At 45.8% G+C, this 20790-nt stretch overlaps 1 protein-coding gene across 3 annotated transcripts; it reads right to left on the bottom strand.

Annotated features, from left to right (window-relative positions):
• Positions 1 to 1027: 1027 nt before the first annotated feature.
• fam169ab (family with sequence similarity 169 member Ab) lies at positions 1028 to 19591 on the bottom strand. 3 transcript variants are annotated; one of them, XM_081704147.1, is made up of 13 exons: positions 19223 to 19591; positions 15432 to 15568; positions 15235 to 15334; positions 14932 to 15017; positions 14119 to 14290; positions 13069 to 13230; positions 12221 to 12343; positions 11816 to 11895; positions 7881 to 7923; positions 7536 to 7752; positions 5658 to 5817; positions 5265 to 5408; positions 1028 to 3509 (listed from the first exon to the last, which is right to left on the bottom strand). In XM_081704147.1, exons 1-13 carry the CDS (start codon positions 19308 to 19310, stop codon positions 2604 to 2606), a joined length of 2418 nt encoding a protein of 805 aa, XP_081560273.1. In that variant the 5' UTR covers positions 19311 to 19591; the 3' UTR covers positions 1028 to 2603. The 3 variants fall into 3 exon arrangements, with proteins under 3 accessions (XP_081560273.1, XP_035377310.1, XP_081560274.1); XM_035521417.2 differs by having other exon boundaries at positions 7635 to 7752; positions 19223 to 19589; XM_081704148.1 differs by lacking the exons at positions 15235 to 15334; positions 19223 to 19591 and having other exon boundaries at positions 15432 to 15570.
• Positions 19592 to 20790: the final 1199 nt, after the last annotated feature.

The following is a 20790-nucleotide window of genomic DNA, read 5'->3' on the forward strand; positions in this document are numbered from 1 at the left end:
TGACGGGGTAAAGCACCGCCCACTTTGCCACACTGTGGACAGGTGAATACGGTTCGTTTCACATTTTAGATGAAAATGTACGCAAGAGAGAAACACCCACAGAGAGCACCAAATTGCACAACAAGCACTGACTCAAAGAAACCCTTCTCTAACAAGCAATGCAGAACAAAGATTCAAGACCAAATGTTTGTCCAAGAACAAAAAAGTACAGCATGAAAAAAGTTAAGTGCTACTACAATACCTGTAATAACCAAATACCAGAAACGGAAGCGGTTCACGTAGGAATGTGCTTTAGATGTTTCCTGCCATACAAACAGGAGACAAGGCTTGAAGACCAACATGAATCGAGGACGCCCAAATCGTCTCCGAGTCTGCGACTGGGGCGCGCAGGAAGACTGCAGCAGTCGTAGCAATGATCTCCCGTCTCTTGGCGGCTCAGAGAAATTAGTCGTCATGGACATTACATGCTGCGTTTCCAAGTCATAAGACCCACAGCATGTCCTAAAGTCTGAGAAAAAATTAGGTTGCAAAAAGACACTGACAATTGCTTACTTTACGCTAGAGCGCCCCCATGTGGCGATTGCTTAGAAGTACATTTCTTTTAGGAAGCATTATAGAAGAAACTTATAAGGACCATTCAGAGTAAAACAGTGGCCCTCACTACACAGTATTCGGTATATTAACCCAAGAGTACTGTATGCTGCTAAACACCTATAGAATAGAATCTCTCAATAACAACAACTGCAAATGACCTTTTCTATGACGGCTGGCTGGGTGTGTATGTATATGAGAGAGAGATTATATATATATATATTATTTATTTATTTAAATTATGCACCAAACCTCGCCAGCCTTCGTGTAAAAGCACGTCAGCGACAGACAGCAGGGCGAAATGTGATGCGCGAGACGCTCTCCATTTCCCTGGGCGGACCAGGAGAAGGCAAACATGCCCCAGGGTTATTTCTGTTACCGGCTCGGAGCCGAACGCACCGCACTGCTGTGTCAAATAAGGAGTCATTTCACTCGCTCACTGATAAACCTTTAATTCCCAGCAGAGCATATAAAAGATATCAAATACATAAAGAGAACACTCCCTCATTTGAAAGCAAAACTGTTTCCAAAACAACCTATGAAGACATGTCGTTAATATTGATTGGGTTAATGAAAGGGCAAGCTTTAATCGATCATATCAGTCACACACAAAAACCGATCACTCAAGAGCTGGCTTTCCATGAGTGTGTGCATTTCACAAATAGGAGCTCATTCATTGCTTTTGGTTCCTGGGACCATTCATCACAGTGCTCTGTTCAATGTCCCCAACACTACTTTAAGACCAAGTCTTTACTATTAAAGACTAGATTAATCAAAAACAGACCCAACATTTTAGTTGACAGTCCAGCTGTGTGATAAAATAGTGGTGAAGAAATATTTTTGAAGAAATAGTTTTCTACTGTGACTGAGGTGATTGCATCACCTCACTAACCGTTTAATTAAACAAGCTTGAGTTAAAGGCTGAGATTGCGCCAATAAAGTCCCGACAGTTGAACTGTCCGGACTAACGCCGGTTTGCCTGGGTAAGGTTCCTTTGCCAAGCAGAAAGGTGTGACTCTCCAGGGGAACGTCACGCCACGTTTAACCGTCCAGCTGGGTGCATGGCCACCCCTCAAACATCTGGATCCAAAATTGTATTCCTATTTTCCACAAGTTTAGGTAATAAAAAAACTCCTAAAAATGGGAATCCTTAGGACCTTTTAGTTGCTAAAGGTAAAGGTGACACATTAAAAACCCAACCCCCCCCCCCCCACTACACAGCGTGCGGAATGACGTCTACGTGTGTTTGAGAGAGCGAGAGAGAAGTGGGCATGTGTGTGTGTGTGTGTGTGTGTGTGTGTGTGTGTGTGTTAGAGGGAGAGATAGAAGTGGGCATGTGTGTGTGTGTGTGTGTTAGAGAGAAGGAGAGAGAGAAGTGGGCATGTGTGTGTGTGTGTGTGTGTTAGAGAGAGGGAGAGAGAGAAGTGGGCATGTGTGTGTGTGTGTGTGTGTGTGTGTGTGTGTTAGAGAGAGGGAGAGAAGTGGGCATGTGTGTGTGAGTGTGTGTGTGTGTGTGTGTGTGTGTGTGTGTGTGTTTGAGAGAGAGAGAGAGAAGTGGGCATGTGTGTGTGTGTGTGTGTGTGTGTGTGTGTGTGTGTGTGTGTGTGTGTGTGAGAGAGAGAGAGAGAGAAGTGGGCATGTGTGTGTGTGTGTTAGAGAGAGGGAGAGAGAGAAGTGGGCATGTGTGTGTGTGTGTGTGTGTGTGTGTGTTAGAGAGAGGGAGAGAGAGAAGTGGGCATGTGTGTGTGTGTGTGTGTGTGTGTGTGTGTGTGTGTGTTAGAGAGAGGGAGAGAGAGAAGTGGGCATGTGTGTGTGTGTGTGTGTGTGTGTGTTAGAGAGAGGGAGAGAGAGAAGTGGGCATGTGTGTGTGTGTGTGTGTGTGTGTGTGTGTGTGTTAGAGAGAGGGAGAGAGAGAAGTGGGCATGTGTGTGTGTGTGTGTGTGTTAGAGAGAGGGAGAGAGAGAAGTGGGCATGTGTGTGTGTGTGTGTACATTGTACGAGTGAGCGCATTTTCACATCTTGCTGCGTCTCTTGGCTCTGTGTTGTGGTGTGGCCTGGACAACTTTAGTCTTCCCCCTCAACACCCTCATGTCAATCACTTCCCTTTGCCCCTCCTCCTCCAAGCTGTGCTCCGCCTCTTCCTCTGTGCTCACCCCTCCCTCTTCATCCTCTGCCACCACCTCGTCCAGCTCCTCCACTGCCTGAGCCGTTGCCTTGCCCAGCTTCCTCGAGGCGTGCTTGGGCCCCGGGTGGGCCGCTTTGCTCCGCCCCCCTCTATGAACCCAGACGTCACGAGCGCCGGCGTTCCCGTCCGCCTCTCCGCCTGCCTCGTCCTCTGCCATGCCGTCGGTCTTCTCCGTAGCTTCTCTTCGCTCCTCCTTTTGCTCCACCCTCTTCTCCTTCGACACCTCGTCTTGCTCGTCGGCTTTCTGCTCCTCGTCCTCGGAAGGGTGGTCCGAGGTGTCCATCACTCCTCCCGGCCCGACAGAGGAGTGCTCCTCATTTTCAGGGGCCTTCGGTCCTGGTTCTCCTTTAAGAGGAGTGCCAGTTGCCTCCTCCAAACTGGAAGTTTCAGTGATTTCTCCCTCAGGAGAAGAAGGAGGTGCCTCAGATTGACCAGGCTTGATCTCCTCAGCCCCATGACCTCCTTCCTGTTTCTCATCAGATACAGAAGGTTCTTCTTCCTCCTCTTCCTCCAGAGAGGCCCAAAGTCCTTCATCTTCTTCCGTGTCCTCAACAAAGTCTACGTCTTCGCTGGCAGAAGTGACTTCCTGTCTCTGTTCCCCCTCAACTGCAGCAGGTGTTTCATCTTCCTGTTTGTCCTCAGGTGCTGAATCTTTTCCCTTTCCACGTTTGTCTTCCTCTTCCTGTTTTTCCCTAGCAGCTTCCTTTAGTTTGTCCACAGAATTTACGGCAGCCTGCAGAGGCCAAACAGAACAAATCAAATGATTAATTATAACCTTCAAACACTCATATGGGAAATGTGTTAATCACTTGGGCACTTCCATGCTGTTTTTTTAAGATGTGTTCTGTTTATTAGTAAGGGTACATATGTGTGTGTGTGTGTGCGTGCGCGTGCATGAGAGTGCATGTGTGTGCGTGCGCGTGCATGAGAGTGCATGTGTGTGCGTGCGCGTGCATGAGAGTGCATGTGTGTGCGTGCGCGTGCATGAGAGTGCATGTGTGTGCGTGCGCGTGCATGAGAGTGCATGTGTGTGCGTGCGCGTGCATGAGAGTGCATGTGTGTGCGTGCGCGTGCATGAGAGTGCATGTGTGTGTGCGTGCGCGTGCATGAGAGTGCATGTGTGTGCGTGCGCGTGCATGAGAGTGCATGTGTGTGCGTGCGCGTGCATGAGAGTGCATGTGTGTGCGTGTACGTGCATGAGAGTGCATGTGTGTGCGTGTACGTGCATGAGAGTGTATGTGTGTGCGTGTGCGCGCATGTGCGTGTGCGAGTGTGTATGTGTATGTGTATGCGTGTGTGTACACATGTGCCCGTGTGTATGTATGTATGTATGTGTGTGCATGTGTGCGTGTGTGGGCGTGAGAGTGTGTATGTGTGTGCGTGTGTGTGTGCGCGCACATGTGTGAGTGTGTATGTATGTATGTATGTATGTATGTATGTGTGTGCATGTGTGCGTGTGTGGGCGTGAGAGTGTGTATGTGTGTGCGTGTGTGCACATGTGCCCGTGTGTATGTATGTATGTATGTATGTATGTGTGTGTGTGCGCGTGTGTGAGAGTGTGTATGTGTGTGCGTGTGTGTGTGTGCGCGTGCGTGCACATGTGTGAGTGTGTATGTATGTATGTATGTATGTATGTATGTGTGTGCATGTGTGCGTGTGGGCGTGAGAGTGTGTATGTGTATGTGTGTGCGCGTGCGTGCACATGTGTGAGTGTGTATGTATGTATGTGTGTATGTATGTATGTGTGTGCATGTGTGCGTGCGGGCGTGAGAGTGTGTATGTGTGTGCGTGTGCGTGCACATGTGTGAGTGTGTATGTATGTATGTATGTATGTGTGTGCATGTGTGCGTGAGAGTGTGTATGTGTATGTGTGTGCGCGTGCGTGCACATGTGTGAGTATGTATGTATGTATGTATGTATGTATGTATGTGTGTGTGTGTGCGCGTGCGTGCACATGTGTGAGTGTGTATGTATGTATGTATGTATGTATGTATGTATGTATGTATGTGTGTGCATGTGTGCGTGAGTGTGTGTGCGTGTGTGTGCGCGTGCGTGCACATGTGTGAGTGTGTATGTATGTATGTATGTATGTATGTATGTGTGTGTGTGTGTGCGCATGTGTGCGTGTGGGCGTGAGAGTGTGTGTGTGTGTGTGTGTGTGCGTGTGCGTGCACATGTGTGAGTGTGTATGTATGTATGTGTGTGCGTGCGGGCGTGAGAGTGTGTATGTGTGTGCGTGTGTGTGTGCGCGCGTGTGTGCACATGTGTGAGTGTGTATGTATGTATGTATGTATGTATGTATGTGTGTGTGCACATGTGTGAGTGTGTATGTATGTATGTATGTATGTATGTATGTATGTGTGTGCATGTGTGCGTGTGGGCGTGAGAGTGTGTATGTGTATGTGTGTGCGCGTGCGTGCACATGTGTGAGTGTGTATGTATGTATGTATGTATGTATGTATGTATGTATGTGTGTGTTTGTTTCTACCGGATCCTCAATGCATTCCTCCTCCATCTCCTCCTCTTCCTCTCTGACCATGCCATTCTGGAGCGAAGGCGCCGCATCCTCTTCAGCTTTTTCTGCCATCGACTCCTCCTCCTCCTCGGACCCTGACCCATTCACCTCCATGACCTTGAGTCAGAGAGCGAGAGAGAGAACGCAAGCATTAATACTGTGGCACTCAGGTATGAAACCCAGGGTACAGGATTAGGCCCCGCCCACCAGGTACAGCGCTGACCAAGAACCCTGATCACTACATGATGTCACACAGCATGACTTAAAACGATCGGCCCTGTAAACGTCAGATGGGAAGCACTACAAGATACACTGTGCATACAAAGTGCTATATATTGAGTGAGTGTGTGTGCGCATGCCTCTCACCAAATCCTTGGCCTCCTGGTCCATTGCCTCACAGGTCACCGATGCCTCTCCCATCCCACCAGCAGGGGGCGACTTCTCCGCGTCCTCCACACCCTCATGTTCCGCTGCTGAGATCACAGCTGTAGGGGGCTCCATAGTCTCTGGCCACAGCTCCTCCCCCCTATTCAGCCACACCCTTCAGTTAGAACTGGGAGGGGCCTGCTCACTCAGGCCATTGCTCTGCCCCTAATAAAACCACACCCTTCACTTAGAATGGGGAGGGGCCTGCTTAATGGCCTCCTCCCCGACCGTGCTGACGAGCATGGCCGTAAACAAGCGTAGCCACCCTCGTTGTTTATACACGAGCACGCATGTTCTACATGTTTCTATAGTCCTGGCCAAAAGTTGAGACCAGCACAAATTTTGGTTTTCACAAGGTTTGCTGCTTCAGTTTTTATGGTGGCAATTTGCATTAACTCTAGATTACGAAGAGTGATCAGATGAATTGCAAGTGCAAAGTCATTCCTTGCCATGAACATTAACCACAAACATTAGTGCAGTTTAGCCACTGCATTTCAGCCCTGCCACAAAATGGCCTGCTAACATCATTTCAGTGATCACCTCGTTAGCTCAGGGGAAAAAGTGTTAACGAGGACAAGGCAGTTGATAATCATGTTGATTAGAAGAGCATCTGTTCAAGAACTTCAAGGAGAGAGGTTCAATTGCAGTGAAGAAGGCTTCAGGGCACCCAAGAAAGTCAAACAAGCTCCAGGACTGTCTCCTAAAGAGGATGCAGCTATGGGATCGGGTCACCACCAGGGCAGAGCTTGCTCAGGAATGGCAGAAGGCAGGTGTGAGTGCATCTGCATGCAGAGTGAGGCGAAGGCTTTTGGAGGAGGGCTTGCTGTCAAGAAGCGCTGCAAAGAAGCCACTTCTCTCTAAGAAAAACATCAAGGACAGACCGACATTCTGCAAGAAGGATAGGGACTGCAGAGAACTGGGGTAAAGTTATTTTCTCTGATGAAGCCCCCTTCAGACTGTTTGGAAGATCTGGACAAAAAGTTGGAGAAGGTGAGCGCTACCATGAGTCCTGTCTCATGCCAACAGTGAGGCATCCCAAGACCATTTTTGTGGGGGTTTGCTTCTCATCCAGTGGAGTGGGTTTGCTCAACATTTTGCCTAAGAACACTTCCATGAATAAGGAATTATATCAAAACATCCTCCAAGAGCAACTTCTCCCAATGATCCAGGAGCAATTTCGTGATGAAAAATGCTTTTACTTGCATGACGGAGCAAAAGTGATAACCAAGTGGCTCAGTGAACAAAACATTGACATTTTGGGTCCATGGCCAGGAAACTCCCCAGATGTCAATCCCATTGAGAACCTGTGGTCAATCCTCAAAAAGAGGGTGGACAAACAAAAACACAGACACTCATCAACTCCAAGCACTGATTAGGCAAGAATGGATTGCCATCAGTAAAGATTTTGCCCAGAAGCTGATAACCAGCATGCCGAGGTGAACTGCAGAAATCTTAAAAAGAAGGGTGAACAGTGTAAATATTACGGCTTTGCTTAAACTGGACGCATTTGTGCATGAAAAGTTAAAAAAAAACAAAAAAAAAACCCAACACCTTGACATGCTTACAATTGTACTTCACTACACCATATAAACATCTGACAAAAGGATTAAAAACAAAAAACTGCGGCAGTAAACATTGATAAAAGCAAAATTTGTGTCAGTCTCAAAACTTCTGGCCACAACTGTGTACGCATGTTTGGAGCTGGTGCAGGAACTTCACCACGGTACGGTCACCAGTCTCACAGAGGAACACACACGTGCTTCACTCCAAACACCAAAGCTTCAATTATAGTTCCCATAAACACTCAACCACTCTTACAGGATGGAAGCCATTATGGGGTCAGCGCAGAGGTGGGGAAGGGGCGGGGCGGGGCTCGGGTGTCTGCTGCCCCGTGTCATGATTGGCTGAGTGTAAGACCTGTTCATCTTCTTGGGCTGGGGCTCGGCCACACCCTCTGCCAGCTCCTCCCTGCCTCGCTTTCTCCACCTGTGCTCGCTGCTCCGAGTGCGGGTGGAGATCGGCCTGTCATCCCCCTCTGAGGGCGGGGGCGGGGTGGGGTGGGGTTGCGAACATACAAATAAGAACCCAGATGAGATACAAGTAGTGAGTCACTTTAGAGAGACGTGCCCTCAGACTGCTGATACTTGCAGTCTTACCACTTACCTTCAGCAAAGGTGAGGTGCTTGTTGACAGCATTAGCTTTCTCCTACACACACACACACACACACACACACACACACACACACACACACACACACACACGTTTCAACGACTAACATCTTTCAGGCCATTTCTTCCCAGTGTTACATCCTTGGGACTTTTTTGTTGTTGTTGTTGTTTCTTCGTGTGGTGGCGTTAGAATTTGTTTTTCAGGTTACCCACACGAGGGCGCACCAAGAACCAGTGATCTGGCGAGACGACATCACCCCGACTGGCTAGAGGGATAATTAACTTCCTGTTAAATATCTGTGTCGTGAATGTGTAGGGGCCTGTGGTGTCTTGCTCAGGGGACCTCACGTGTGCCACGGTAGACGCTGCTCTGTAAGGCCCTGTTTTGGTACAATTACTGCCTGTGGTAGATTCTTTTTGAGATTGAGATGTTGAAGTTGACTGTCCTCTTTTTCTGTCGCTGGTTCTTTGAATAGGGCCTTATGAGTTAGTCCTTGCTGTCCAGCTAGGTTCTTAGATAGAGCCTTTGAAGTGTACTCTATCTTTAGAGGCTTTAGGCACAGGGCCTCGAGTCGTTACATGAAAAGCTTCTCCATTAGCAGCATTGAGCTGTTACAGCCTGTGTCAAAAAGGACCACTGAGAGTTATATACAGTTATTTGATTGTCTGAATTATTGAGTATTGTTTTGTTTCTTATTGTTTGGAGTCGTAGGGGTGGGTCCTGTGTTCTTTTTGCTTTGTTGTTGTATTTCTGTTTTTGTGATAAAATACAACCTCTTCCCTCAACTCCTTATTTTCTTTTGGTTTAGGGAAGTTAATGATTGAATCCACTCTAGTAGATTTGTTTTGTTTGCTGCGTTGCCTGAACATGCTTGTGCCGTCTTTGGGAGTGTGGGCGGAGCCGAGGAAGGTCTTTCACCTGTGGAGGAAGCAGAAGCGGAAGCCACGGTGGGGCCGCCTAGTGACGCACCTATTAGTCCTTTGACTCCTGTTTCCGACCCTGCCTCGATGATACGCTCGAAGGAGCTTGAATTGGAGTTGCACGCCAGCAGGTTCGTGCCCTGAACATCCAGGCTGATAGAGATAAGGCTGCGGCCGTTGGGGCTGGAAGTAAGAGAGACCCGTGCCTGTAACTCGTTTGTCCACGTCCAGTTGGGCGGGTGAGCCCCCTGACTTTGATATTAGTCAACAGATTATGCTTGTACCTTAGTTTCGGGAGTCGGAAGTTGATTCCTATTTCGACGCTTTCGAGCATGTAGCTACCACCTTGACGTGGCCTAGAACAGTGTGGAGTCTTCTGCTCCAGTGCATGCTGGTTGTTAAGGCTCAGGAGGTTTTCTCTGTGTTACCTATTGATAAAAGCCTAGATTACGATGTGGTCAAGGCATCTGTTTTGCATGCCTATGAGTTGGTTCTGGAATCGTATGGCCAGAATTTCAGATCCCATTAAAAAACAGCCAACCAGACGTATGTTGAATTTGCGCGGGACATTAGTGGCTTGTTCGATAAATGGTGCAAAGTGAGTAAAGTCACTATGTTCAAGCATCTTGGAGAACTTGTACTTTTGGAGAATTTTAAGAATGGTTTGCTGGGAAAAAAACTTGTGGATAGAGTGCAAGATGTCGATTCTACAGTATCCATGTACCTGTGGGATGACGGCATATTGATACGGAGGTGGACTCCAATGAGAAAATCAGAAGTGGAATAGGGTTGTTCAAATAGTTGAGCCTAAGGAGTACCAATCCCAGGTTTTAGCTTTAGCACATGATCACTTACTAGCAGGTCTTTTGTGGGTGAACAAAACATACAAATGTATCTTGCAGCATTTCTTTTGGCCAGCGTTAAAGTCTGACATGAGACTATTGTCGCTCGTCACACGTCCGCTAACCAGCAAACCAAATCAAGAGATACCGCCTGCCCCGCTTCAGCCTTATACCTGTGGTGGGTGTTTCTTTTGATACACTTCTTCTAGACTGTGCAGGACCCCTGCCCAAAACCAGACATCAGTAACTTTTGTGCCATTACAAGGTTTCCAGAGGCTACTCCATTATGCACCATAAAAGCCAAGTCCGTAATTAAAGCCTTAATAAACTTTTGTTCTATTTTTTGTTTACCACAGTATATTCAGACAGACCAGACCAATGATCCAATTTTCTATCCAAAATATTTGCCAAAGTTTTACAACAATTGTCTATTAAGTATAGGGTATCGAGTGCTTACCACTCTGAGTCCCAAGGAGCTTTGGAGCGATTTCATCAAACCCAAAAATCAATGTTACGAAAATACTGTCTACAGATGGGACGAAATTGGGATGAAGGGATTCCTTTGGCTTTATTTGCAGTCATGTTTAAAACCTCAGGTCGTGCCTTCTGCTGTTGCAACACCGGTACCTGTAAAGGATGAGGACGATGGGTTAGTTCCGTCTATGCCGGTGACGATGGCACATTTGCCCAACTCCACTATACCATAGGACTTGGATGGTTATTTATTGCATATAGAGCTGAAAGAGTGTTCTGATGTTGAGTCTTTAATTACCCGATATAGATTTGTTTTCTGATATACCAACTCAGACCTCAGAGACTGTTCATGACATCGATGTGGGAGATCATCCCCCAATTAATCAACATGCATATCAAGTTAATCCAGTTAAGTGCACATGTATGCAAGCCAAAGTACAATACTTGGTAGAGAATGGATCCGTCATTCTAAGCTCCAGTCCAGTCCAGTCCTTTGGCAGGTCCCTTTAACCTTACATGCTTCCGATATTTCTGCTTTTTGTTACTTTCGGCATGAAAAATGCGCCTGCTACATTTCTAGGTGTGGTTGGGTACTATCGAGGTTTCTGTCACAATTTTGCTTCAGTGGTGTCTCCTCTTACAAAAGGAATCCTCTGAATTGGTTTGGTCTCCAGAATGTCAACATGCGTTTGAGAGTCTGTCAAGGCTTTGCTTTGTTGCTCTCCTTTGCTTGCTGCTCCAAATTTTGAGTGCCCTTTTAAATTAGAGGTGGATGCATCCATGCTGGGGCTGTGTTCTTGCAAGAGGATGAGTCAGGAATAGACCCTCTGGTCTGTTACTCTGTGACATTCATCCGGTTTTCCCCAGAACTTCTTCACAAACACAGACAGGTGGTGCGACTAACGCTTGCTCTTTAGAGGCCTCGAGTAGCAGCACTGAGTTCCAGACAGTGTCAAAAGGACCACTGAGAGTTATATACAGATATTTGATTGTCTGAATTATTGAGCATTGTTTTGTTTCTTAGGGGTGGGTGCCGTGTTCATTTTGCTTTGTTGTTGTGTTTCTGTTTTTGTGATGAGGAGTTGAGGGAAGAGATTGGATTTTATTTTCTTCTGTTTTAGGGAAGTTAATGATTGAATCCACTTTAGAAGATTTTGTTTGTTTGTTTTGTTGGCATAAAGCCCACCCTGAAGAAACGCTCCTGTTTAGATTCAGTTTATGTTTTGTTCCTGTATAACAAGAAAACCAACAATACATCATAAAAAAATTTTTTTTAAAAACCACAGAGTGCATCTCCATGTCTTTTTTTTTGGGTCTGTTTTTATGTTGCGCCATTTTTGGACCTAGATTTTGAGCTCTTGAAAGGTGCAGGTAACAGGGTCTTGACACCAGATAAACGTCAAAATAAGCCCCAATGAAAGGATCCTGAACAGAGAAGGAGAGGCAGAGCCCAGGAAGGAGGAACTTCTACAAAGGCCGGAACCCTTTTTTCCAGAAGAGGAGATTTCGATTTTACTCACTTAATCGATTTACTCATTAAATCATTTTCAAAACTCTCTAAATGCACGTTTTCACTTTGTCGCTATGGGCGATTGCCATTATTACCCATCAGGCTACAGTTAATTGCATGCACTCAAAATCAAACATCACAACAGCAGACTGCAACAATGAGAGAAAACGCATCTGTCATACGGTGAGCTCACGAATGCTCCCGTCCATCACGTCCACCTCGGCCGTCGCTCCGTTTTCCTGCTCGTCCTGGCAGCCTCCACCTTCACGGGCGTCGGATTCACAGCCAGCGGGGGAGGGGCGGAGGGGGAAGGGGATGAATTAGCACTCCATACAATCACTGCAGTCAAAAGCACACAGTTACAGTCACATCCGGGAGCGTCACTGGGAGGGGGACGTTCCCGGCATGGCTGCGATCCGTGTTCTTAACGCAGAGGGGGTTCCAATCTACTGGATGCGTGAAAGAGCCAAGTGTAAACAGGAAAAACAAACAAGCAAGCAAGCAACAAAAGTGCAGGCCCGAGAGTGGCACCTAGAAGCCCCGCCCCCTCTCAGGCACCTGGCCAGCAGCAGGCAGCGGGCGTTTACCTGCGAGGGCCAGCGCGCTGAGGCGGTTGGCCAGCAGGGTCTTCTGGTAGGAGCGACCCAACCCTTCCACCTCCCACAATAGCTCCACGTCCGCCGGGTACCTGGCCAGGTAACGCTGGCACACTGCACGCAGGGAGGAGAGGCAAGAGAGAGTTGTGCGCACACACACCCTGAGTCTGTACCAGGTGTACCTCCAAGTTTAGCTTGCTGAAGATATCCCTGAACGCACAGTGCAAGCTAAAGCCATCCCAGGACGTGGACAGAGGTTACTACAGGCGGGGGTCTTACTGCCCTTCCTAAATTCCTCTATATGCTGGTATAATAATTTCTATTTCATTCAAGAATAATGATGCAAACTTCAGAATTAGTAGAAGAGAATAGCTGGTCCCATTCTTTATTGCAGGTTAGAGATAGCGTGCCTTTGAGACACCCTCTGGAGAATGGCAGAGGTACGCGCGCGCGCACGCACACACAAACAGAGCTGAGTTTTTATACACTAAGAGCGATTATATAATCGTCCTGCCTTTTTTACATAGTGATCTTTGAAGGTTCCACCGTTGTGCCCAGCTCATACATTATTTACCATTATGCAAATTGATATTCGATACCTGTACCAGCTGGAGCTTGGTACCATTACATTCCAAGAGAAGTTTTCTCTTTTTTTAAAAAATGACTTCGTCTCACGTCTGTAGGACAGGTTTGTTTTTCTGAACCATCCTGTACCTGCTCTGTACACAGACCTTTTTATAATGACACAGAGTCTCCAAGATCCTTTATGTTTGTGTGTTATTAATATTTCTAATTCAGTGTTCAAACCTCTTTCGCCAGTAAAACACTCTTTTTATTACCCTGGGACATGGCTGGGGACAGAGGGTACTTCAGGCCGAGCTCATCCTCTTTAAAACTGTCCACAAAGTCCTCCAGCATTCGCAGACCATGGCCATTGCCACGGTGACCCTTCCTCACGAATATGGAGTTCATGACAGGGAGACAGAATTGGCTCCAGCTGCCTGCAGGGGGCAAGAGAGAGCGTGCAGATGACCGTGGGGGATTTTACTGTGCAAATAACAGCTCAAATAAGAAACAAAAAAGCGCATTTGAACCTCAAATTAATGCCGTCTCAACCCTTTAAAACGGTCGTATACAATGCATTTATTAAATGATTTTCTTTATATATATATATATATATATATATATATATATCACACACACACACACACACACACACACACACACACACACACACACACACACACACTGCATTTATTAAATATTCATATATATGAATGAGAAAGAGGTCTATGACTGCTAGGGGTCAAAAATGCCATTTATACACAAACATTTACAACCCTATTAGAAATTACTTCTAATCAACACTTTTTGGTAGGCTCTGCTTTGATTGGCTGGTTTATGGAGATGAACCACAGTGGCTTATGAAACCTAGCCAATCAAAATCAACCTGTAGCTAACCGTGAGAGATGAACTTTTATACTGAAGGTTTATAGTTGAGATATTGGGCTCTAAAATAAAATGAATTGAGGAAGAACCAAGAACCTCTAGAGGGGATACACATACATAATGTATAAGCTCCATTCTATATCAAAAGTTCACAAAATAGATTTTATCCAGCAGGTGGTACCAATATGCACTACAGAAATCCAGTTAAGAAGCCATTCTATGGCTTTATATTTTTTACTTTCATAACAGCATTCTAGTTTCTTTGATTCACCGACAGCCACTGCAGCCGTGCAACTCCTCCAACTTGCGCCAAACTGAGCCGAACGTGGCTGTGAACGTTCTGACAATGCCGTTTCCTTTTTCTCTACGCTACATTTCAACAGAACCATCATGCCCACCCATGCCACTAGAGGGCAGCGTCTCCAGGAGGGAGAACAGACCTTTGGTTTTGATGGAGTAGAAGCCCACAGCCTCGCCACCGTGCCAGAGGATTTTGGCGTAGTCGTTTTTGTCGTGGCACAGGAAGGGCACGTCGCCGGCGGCCATCTCGCTCGTGCGGTAAACGATGCGGTTGAGCACGTACAGTATGACCCTGTCCACCACGGACCTCACCTGGCGTGTCCACAGACGGCCCCCGACCACACATGCAAGAGATGAAGGGTGTAAAACGTAGTCCGACACCATTTTGTGAAAATAACTAGTCCACCAAAACACAAGCAGCAACAAACATGGAGAAACGGGATTTCGTTTTAGCAGGGGTTCAGGGCTTTTGTGTCCTAGCAACCTGGAAGCAGAAGTGAAGCCCCTAAAGCTGAAATGCCTCAAAGTATGGACAAATGTTTGTATTATACACAGCTCTGTGTATTCAGAACCGTGCGTTAAAGACAGACAGTAGAGCGGAACTTTGCTTACTTACATAAAACAGTTTAAGAGAACCAAGCGGATTAAGAGATTACACTCTTCTGTCAGTTTCTTTCCCTCACTATCATACACACGCACTGTGCACATACACGCATGTTAAGGGACGCGTGTGTATGTGCACAGTATGCATGTACGATATTGAGTACTCCCTAGAACACAGCTGGTCAATAAACCTAAATCCAAGCCATCAATTGACCCTAAACACTTCGACTTGGAAACATCGGCCCAGTTTAGGACCCCGAAATGATTCGGTGACCAAAACACGGGTTCTGTTGGCGTCGGTTCACCAAGGGCAGCTAGAAGATCCCAGATACAGAAGGGAGAGCAAGCACCTGGAAGAGGCCTTCTCGTGTGGGGTTGGCCGTTCTGAGGATGTTCTCCACAGCATACCACTGGTCAGACAGTAACAGCGCTACAGCTGAGAGAGAGAGGGAGAGAGGGAGAGAGGGCAGGGAGAAGAGAAAAATAAGGCAAAGGGGAAATGTAACAGATGTATGAAAACTGAACAGCAAACATCTCGACACATGGCTGTTACATTGAGGTCCGTTTCCATGAATGTCTCGTATTCCCCTGACTTCTGGAAGGTGCTGTAACTGGCTGAACTGAGACTGAGTGAGCAGGGACACGCAGCTCACCGGTTAGCGGATCTTCTGGAGCAAAGAGAGCCAGGATCTTGTGCTCGAGATTGGCTCCGTACAGAGGGACAAACCCAACGCTAGACAAACTGATCTGAACCTGGAACACATCACACCAGTTACAGGCAGCTGTTCTAGGACGTTCTGGAATACTCCTGTTTGATGGATGTGGATGTGTCTGGGTGTACACACGTTACCTTCCTGCCACTGGGCAGTAGGAAGTAGTGGGCATGGTCTGGGTTGCCATGGAGCAGCTCATCCATATAGACTTGTCCGGAGAGCTCCAGCTGCCCGTGATGCACAGACTCCAGCGTGTCCACGGGAAACTTCATCCCTGCAGCGGTCAAAAGGTCAGAGGTCACTCACCAGTCCCCTGTCATATACATTACTAGGAAGTACTCATTTTATTTGACTTTATTTGATTTCCCCCCCCACCCACACCAAAGGTTACTATCTGGTGGTTACATGTATTTCAAATGCTGTTCCTACTGTTTTGGGGTGTTTTTTGGTTTATGAATCACGCCAATCACAGTGTTCACTTGGAAGATTGGAAGGTTGCTGGTTCAAGTCCCACCACTGCCAAGTTGCCACTGTTTGGTCCCTGAGCAAGACCCCTAACCCTCAATTGCTCAAGTTGTACTCAGTCATAATTGTAAGTCACTTTGGAAATAGCGCCAGCTAAATTCTGTTCTGTTCACCAAAGATTAGTTCTCATGGTTTTCAGAACGTTTCTCCACACAGCAGCTCCCAACAGCGCACAGCCAATTAGAAAGAGCTGCAATGTGCTCTCACTAAATGTGTACAAAGGGAACCTGTTAACTCCCCAACAATGGTACCGCAAACAGAGTACGTGCACACACACACACCAGGGCACTGCTCTACTCCTCACACTTTCCAACACTTCAGAGCCCCAACACAGAAGCACTGTTCCCAGTGAATGGCGAGAACGTGCGTGTTAAGTACCTGTCAAACTCACTCCTACGCCAAATACTGTTCACTGTAATCTTTATTTAACAGAATAAATAAATTGTATTTGACCTCTGAAACTTTTGTCTTTATGAGTTTATCTTTAGATTAGGTAATGGGAGAGGAGATTACAGAAACTCACTTTTAAATCAACATGCACGCATTGCCCTCAAAAAGACCCACGCACAGAACGGAGAGGCGTTTCAGAGACGAGAACCCACACCTCTGTTCAGCTGTTGCTTCTGTGAGAGGATCAAGACGGCATGACAGAAAACTTCACCATGATGCTGTTATAAAATGACATTTCATAGGACACCCTTCCAGTGGGTGGTCACAAGCTCGAGCCTTCTGGACGATGTGGGGTGGGGGGCACACTCGGCCACACACACACACACACACACACACACACACACACACACACACACACACCCCTTCACACCAACACCTCTCTCTCCATCGATGTGAGGAAGCATGAAAAAACAGGCAAGGTCTCCGTTTCAGGGATTGGCGCTCAACACTGAACACACAGCAAAAACAAACACACACACGGGGCCCGTTCGATGATGCTCTCTGAAACTGCCCTGATGAGGGCATTCTCCACCACACTACAGCTTACATGCACACAGCTCTGAGCACATGGGATCAGGCAATGGAAAGCCCATTAAAGGCAGGCCATTACAACTCTGCCGTTTAACACAGGAACCCGTTCAGAACATGACACCTGGAGCAACATGAGCAGCCCTAATAGTCAACAACTCTCAAAGCCACTGTGTTGAGGTCTTCAGCGTGGGTTCCAAAAGTGCTCTGCCACAACCAAAAAACAGCACTAGTACAGGGTTTATGTACACAGCTTCATTCACTCCCCGAATCACACTCTCTCTCTCTCACACACACACTTACATTTATGGCATTTAGCTGATGCTTTTACCCAAACTAACTTACAATTCTGACTGAATACAACTTGAGCAATTGAGGGTTAAGGGTCTTGCTCAGGGGCCCAACAGTAATAACTTGGCAGTGGTGGGGCTTGAACCAACAACCCCCCCCCCCCCCACACACACACACACACACACTACATCTTTACAATGAATTCACCAACAATAACCATAAAAGATTTTGGTAAATCTAAAAATACATACACACATTAAAGAAAAGATTAGAGGGAGATTTGAAAGAGAGAAATATATATTATAGCTTATATAATACAATATATATTAATATATTATAGCTGTCCTACAGATACTACAGTTCTGGAACCAGTTTACCATTGTATGCAGCCCCCCCCCCCACCCCCCACCCAACACACACACACACACACACACACACACACACACACACACACACACACACACACAGAGAAGAGTCCGATGAGAGGGGAATCCAACGCAGACTCCACTGTGTGTGTGTGTGTGTGTGTTCACCTTTTATTCTTTAAACCTATAAGCATCCAGTTATGAAAACTAAACATAACTTGTGTCACCTCAATCATGAAACAGTAACAATGACTCGGCACAATTCGGCAGAATCCCAGGATCAGAGAGCACTGGGGGTGCAACCTGACCCAAGTTCCCTAAACCAACACCAACATGCAAATACTCAGGACCTCAGGACCCCCCCCCCCACACACACACACACACTTTAGCCATCTGGGGGGAGTGGGTGTGGCCAAAGAAACAGAACTCAGCAGCATGTCCAGTGAATATGGCAAAATCATCAAAAGAGGACTTTTTGTATTCAGAAATAGCCAGGTCAAGCCCTCCACAGCCTGACCCAAACACCTGAAGACGGAATCCAGAACGCACGAGTCGGTCTGTTCACGCAAGGAAAACGGGACGTTCTTCCGCGCGACGAGGATACTGGCACCACAACAAAAATACCCCCTCCGAGCTCAAAACGACTGAACTCAATATCCAGAAGGTTAAAAATCGACATAATTTGCAGTTTGAAAGCCTAGTGACTGGATAACGTCCATATGAAACGCGGAGTGAGATGGATGGAGTGTGCGCGCTCCACGGTCGGAGGGGGGTGTGTGTCACGCGATATTAAGCGTGCAACCCCTCGCTACACACACACACACACACACACACACACACACACACACACACACACACACAACAGCTGAAATTTAAGTTTATTTATTTACTAATGTGTACTTTTGGTTACAACAGTCGACTGGATTATCGAGCGTTACTCCTCCGTGTAAACACCAGTAGGCCATGCGATAAAAGTTGTGTTGCACGCGTTTTGTACTAATATATATATATATATAATATATATATATATATATATATATATATATATATATATATATATATATATATATATAATAATATGATTTTATATATATATATATATATATATATATATATATATATATATATATATAATCATATTATTATTATTATTATTATTATTATTATTATTATTATTAATAATAATAATAATAATAATAATAATAATAATAATAATAACAACTCATAATAAACGATCCTACGTTGCGTACGTCGTTGGCAGTACGGTAGCCTGGGAAAACTATATCACATGGTGGTGAACTCGAGACCGTTTTTAAACCAATAAATAAGTCGGCTACATGTGCACTGAATCAAAACTCACCAAACGTCCACGTCCGAATTAATATATAATCAGCCAGATCAGTGGGGGGGGGGGGTTTAGTAACAGTATGCGCCCACCGCTGCTCGTCGGGAAAAAAAGTAACCCAGTCGTCTGGGTGGGCAAACGCCCGGGTGCGCACGCTCATCCGTGACCCACGATTTGTGCGCCTCACCTGGAGCCACTCGGACAGACATCCCGACGGTGCTAAACTACGTTGCTTTCCCAGCACCGCACAGTGATGAACACTAAACCTCCCGCAATCCGGTTCTGCGACGCGGCGGACGGGCCGCGGGCCGTGGCAGGCAGCCTAGGCCGGAATGTTCGTGCACTCGAGGAATTTCAATCGTTGCACGAACTGCCGGACGACGTGCATCGATCGCGAGTTTGCAGTACAAGACGTCTTACTTACCGTCGCCTTGCAGACGAGGCGCTCGCTGTATATTTTCTTCTATTTTGATTCGAACGGGTTTTTTGGAAAAAAACAAACAAAATTTCATTCGGCGAGTTGCGCGAGCGAGCCGTGGGCCTGCACTACGTCGCGCCTGCTCAATCCCGTGCGCGCAACCGCGCGCTCTTCTGCGTCTGTTCGTCAGACGGGACGTGCAGAATTCCTTCTGAATCCCAGTTCCAACGACGTGAATCCTTTAACATTTTCTGACCATTTTTAAAAACAAAACAAATATATATCTGTGTCGTGCATGCTGAAGACAAACTGCTCGAAAGCGAGTAATATTTGTAAATATCTTTTTTTTTTTTAAAGATCTGAAACGGGTAACGTGTCTTTATGACCTAATTGCAAACAGGCCTTTTGCAAAGAGAGAAAACTAAAATCCAACGCAAATTAGCAAACACGTGGAAGTAGCCGGAGTAAGGTCTTGATAAAGGATACACGGTGTTCCATGCTTTATCTTTTGTTATGGGCAAGAATGTCACTAAGAAACGGTAAGAAAAGTTCTTAAACTTCGCTAAGAGCAGTCACATATAGCTACGTTTAAAAGTACTAGTGTGGAAGTGATCCGTTGACAGGAATTAAGTGTGTGGCAGTGTGTTATTGGACGTTAATGTATTGAAAGATTTTTTGTTTTGTGCTAGTCAAAGGCATGTCTGTTCTTGCTTTTATTTTTATTGTTTGCAATATATGGCATTTTTCTTCCACATAAACACTAACCGCCTAAGAAAATATCTCAATATCTTTGGTGCCTTGTTAATGGTGGTTTTGATAGGCTGGCAACTTAGCAGGTCGACTGCCGTCACCCTCTACTCATAAAGCCAAGGCTAGCAATGCCTTGGGCCGCTCTTTCCTAAATAAATGATCAATTTTAACCAAAGGACAATTTAAAGAAACAGTTAGATCCATAGGATGAAATTACAGAGGCAAAATCCTGACACCTTGTCCTGGTGTAAACAGAGAGCTGTCACCTTCAATATATCACTGTAAACATAACTATAACATTTTAGATATAATAATGTGCAGTTGTCATATGGCCTGGGGTGTCTCCTAATGCATTTAAATATTGGAGGCCGAAGGTTGATAATTAAAATCATTATAATGTGGTGAATTTGTAACAGGTTTTCAAGCAGTTTGTGTGGGTTTATATATATATATATATATATATATATATATATATATATATATATATATATAATGCCGATTCAGTGATTTAGCACTGTATTCTTGTGTTGCATCTACAGTTGTGTTCCTGTGCCCAACTTTCTTACAGTAATATTCGTTTTGTAGTAAGCCCACCACTAGATGGCGCAATTGTCCACAAAGTTTTAAAACCTGTGTCTAAAACCGTAAAATAAGTCAAAAATGTTTTCATGTGTATACTTTCCTGACCCAAAGGGTTTTTTGTAGGGAATTATAGTATACATCTTTGCAACATAATAATAATAATAATAATAATAATTATTATTATTATTATTATTATTATTATTATTATGAGTAAAAAACATTACACAGCTATCAAAATTATT

Source organism: Electrophorus electricus, chromosome 21 (genome assembly GCF_041902795.1).
Source record: "Electrophorus electricus isolate QZ-2024a chromosome 21, ASM4190279v1, whole genome shotgun sequence".
NCBI lineage: Eukaryota > Metazoa > Chordata > Actinopteri > Gymnotiformes > Gymnotidae > Electrophorus > Electrophorus electricus.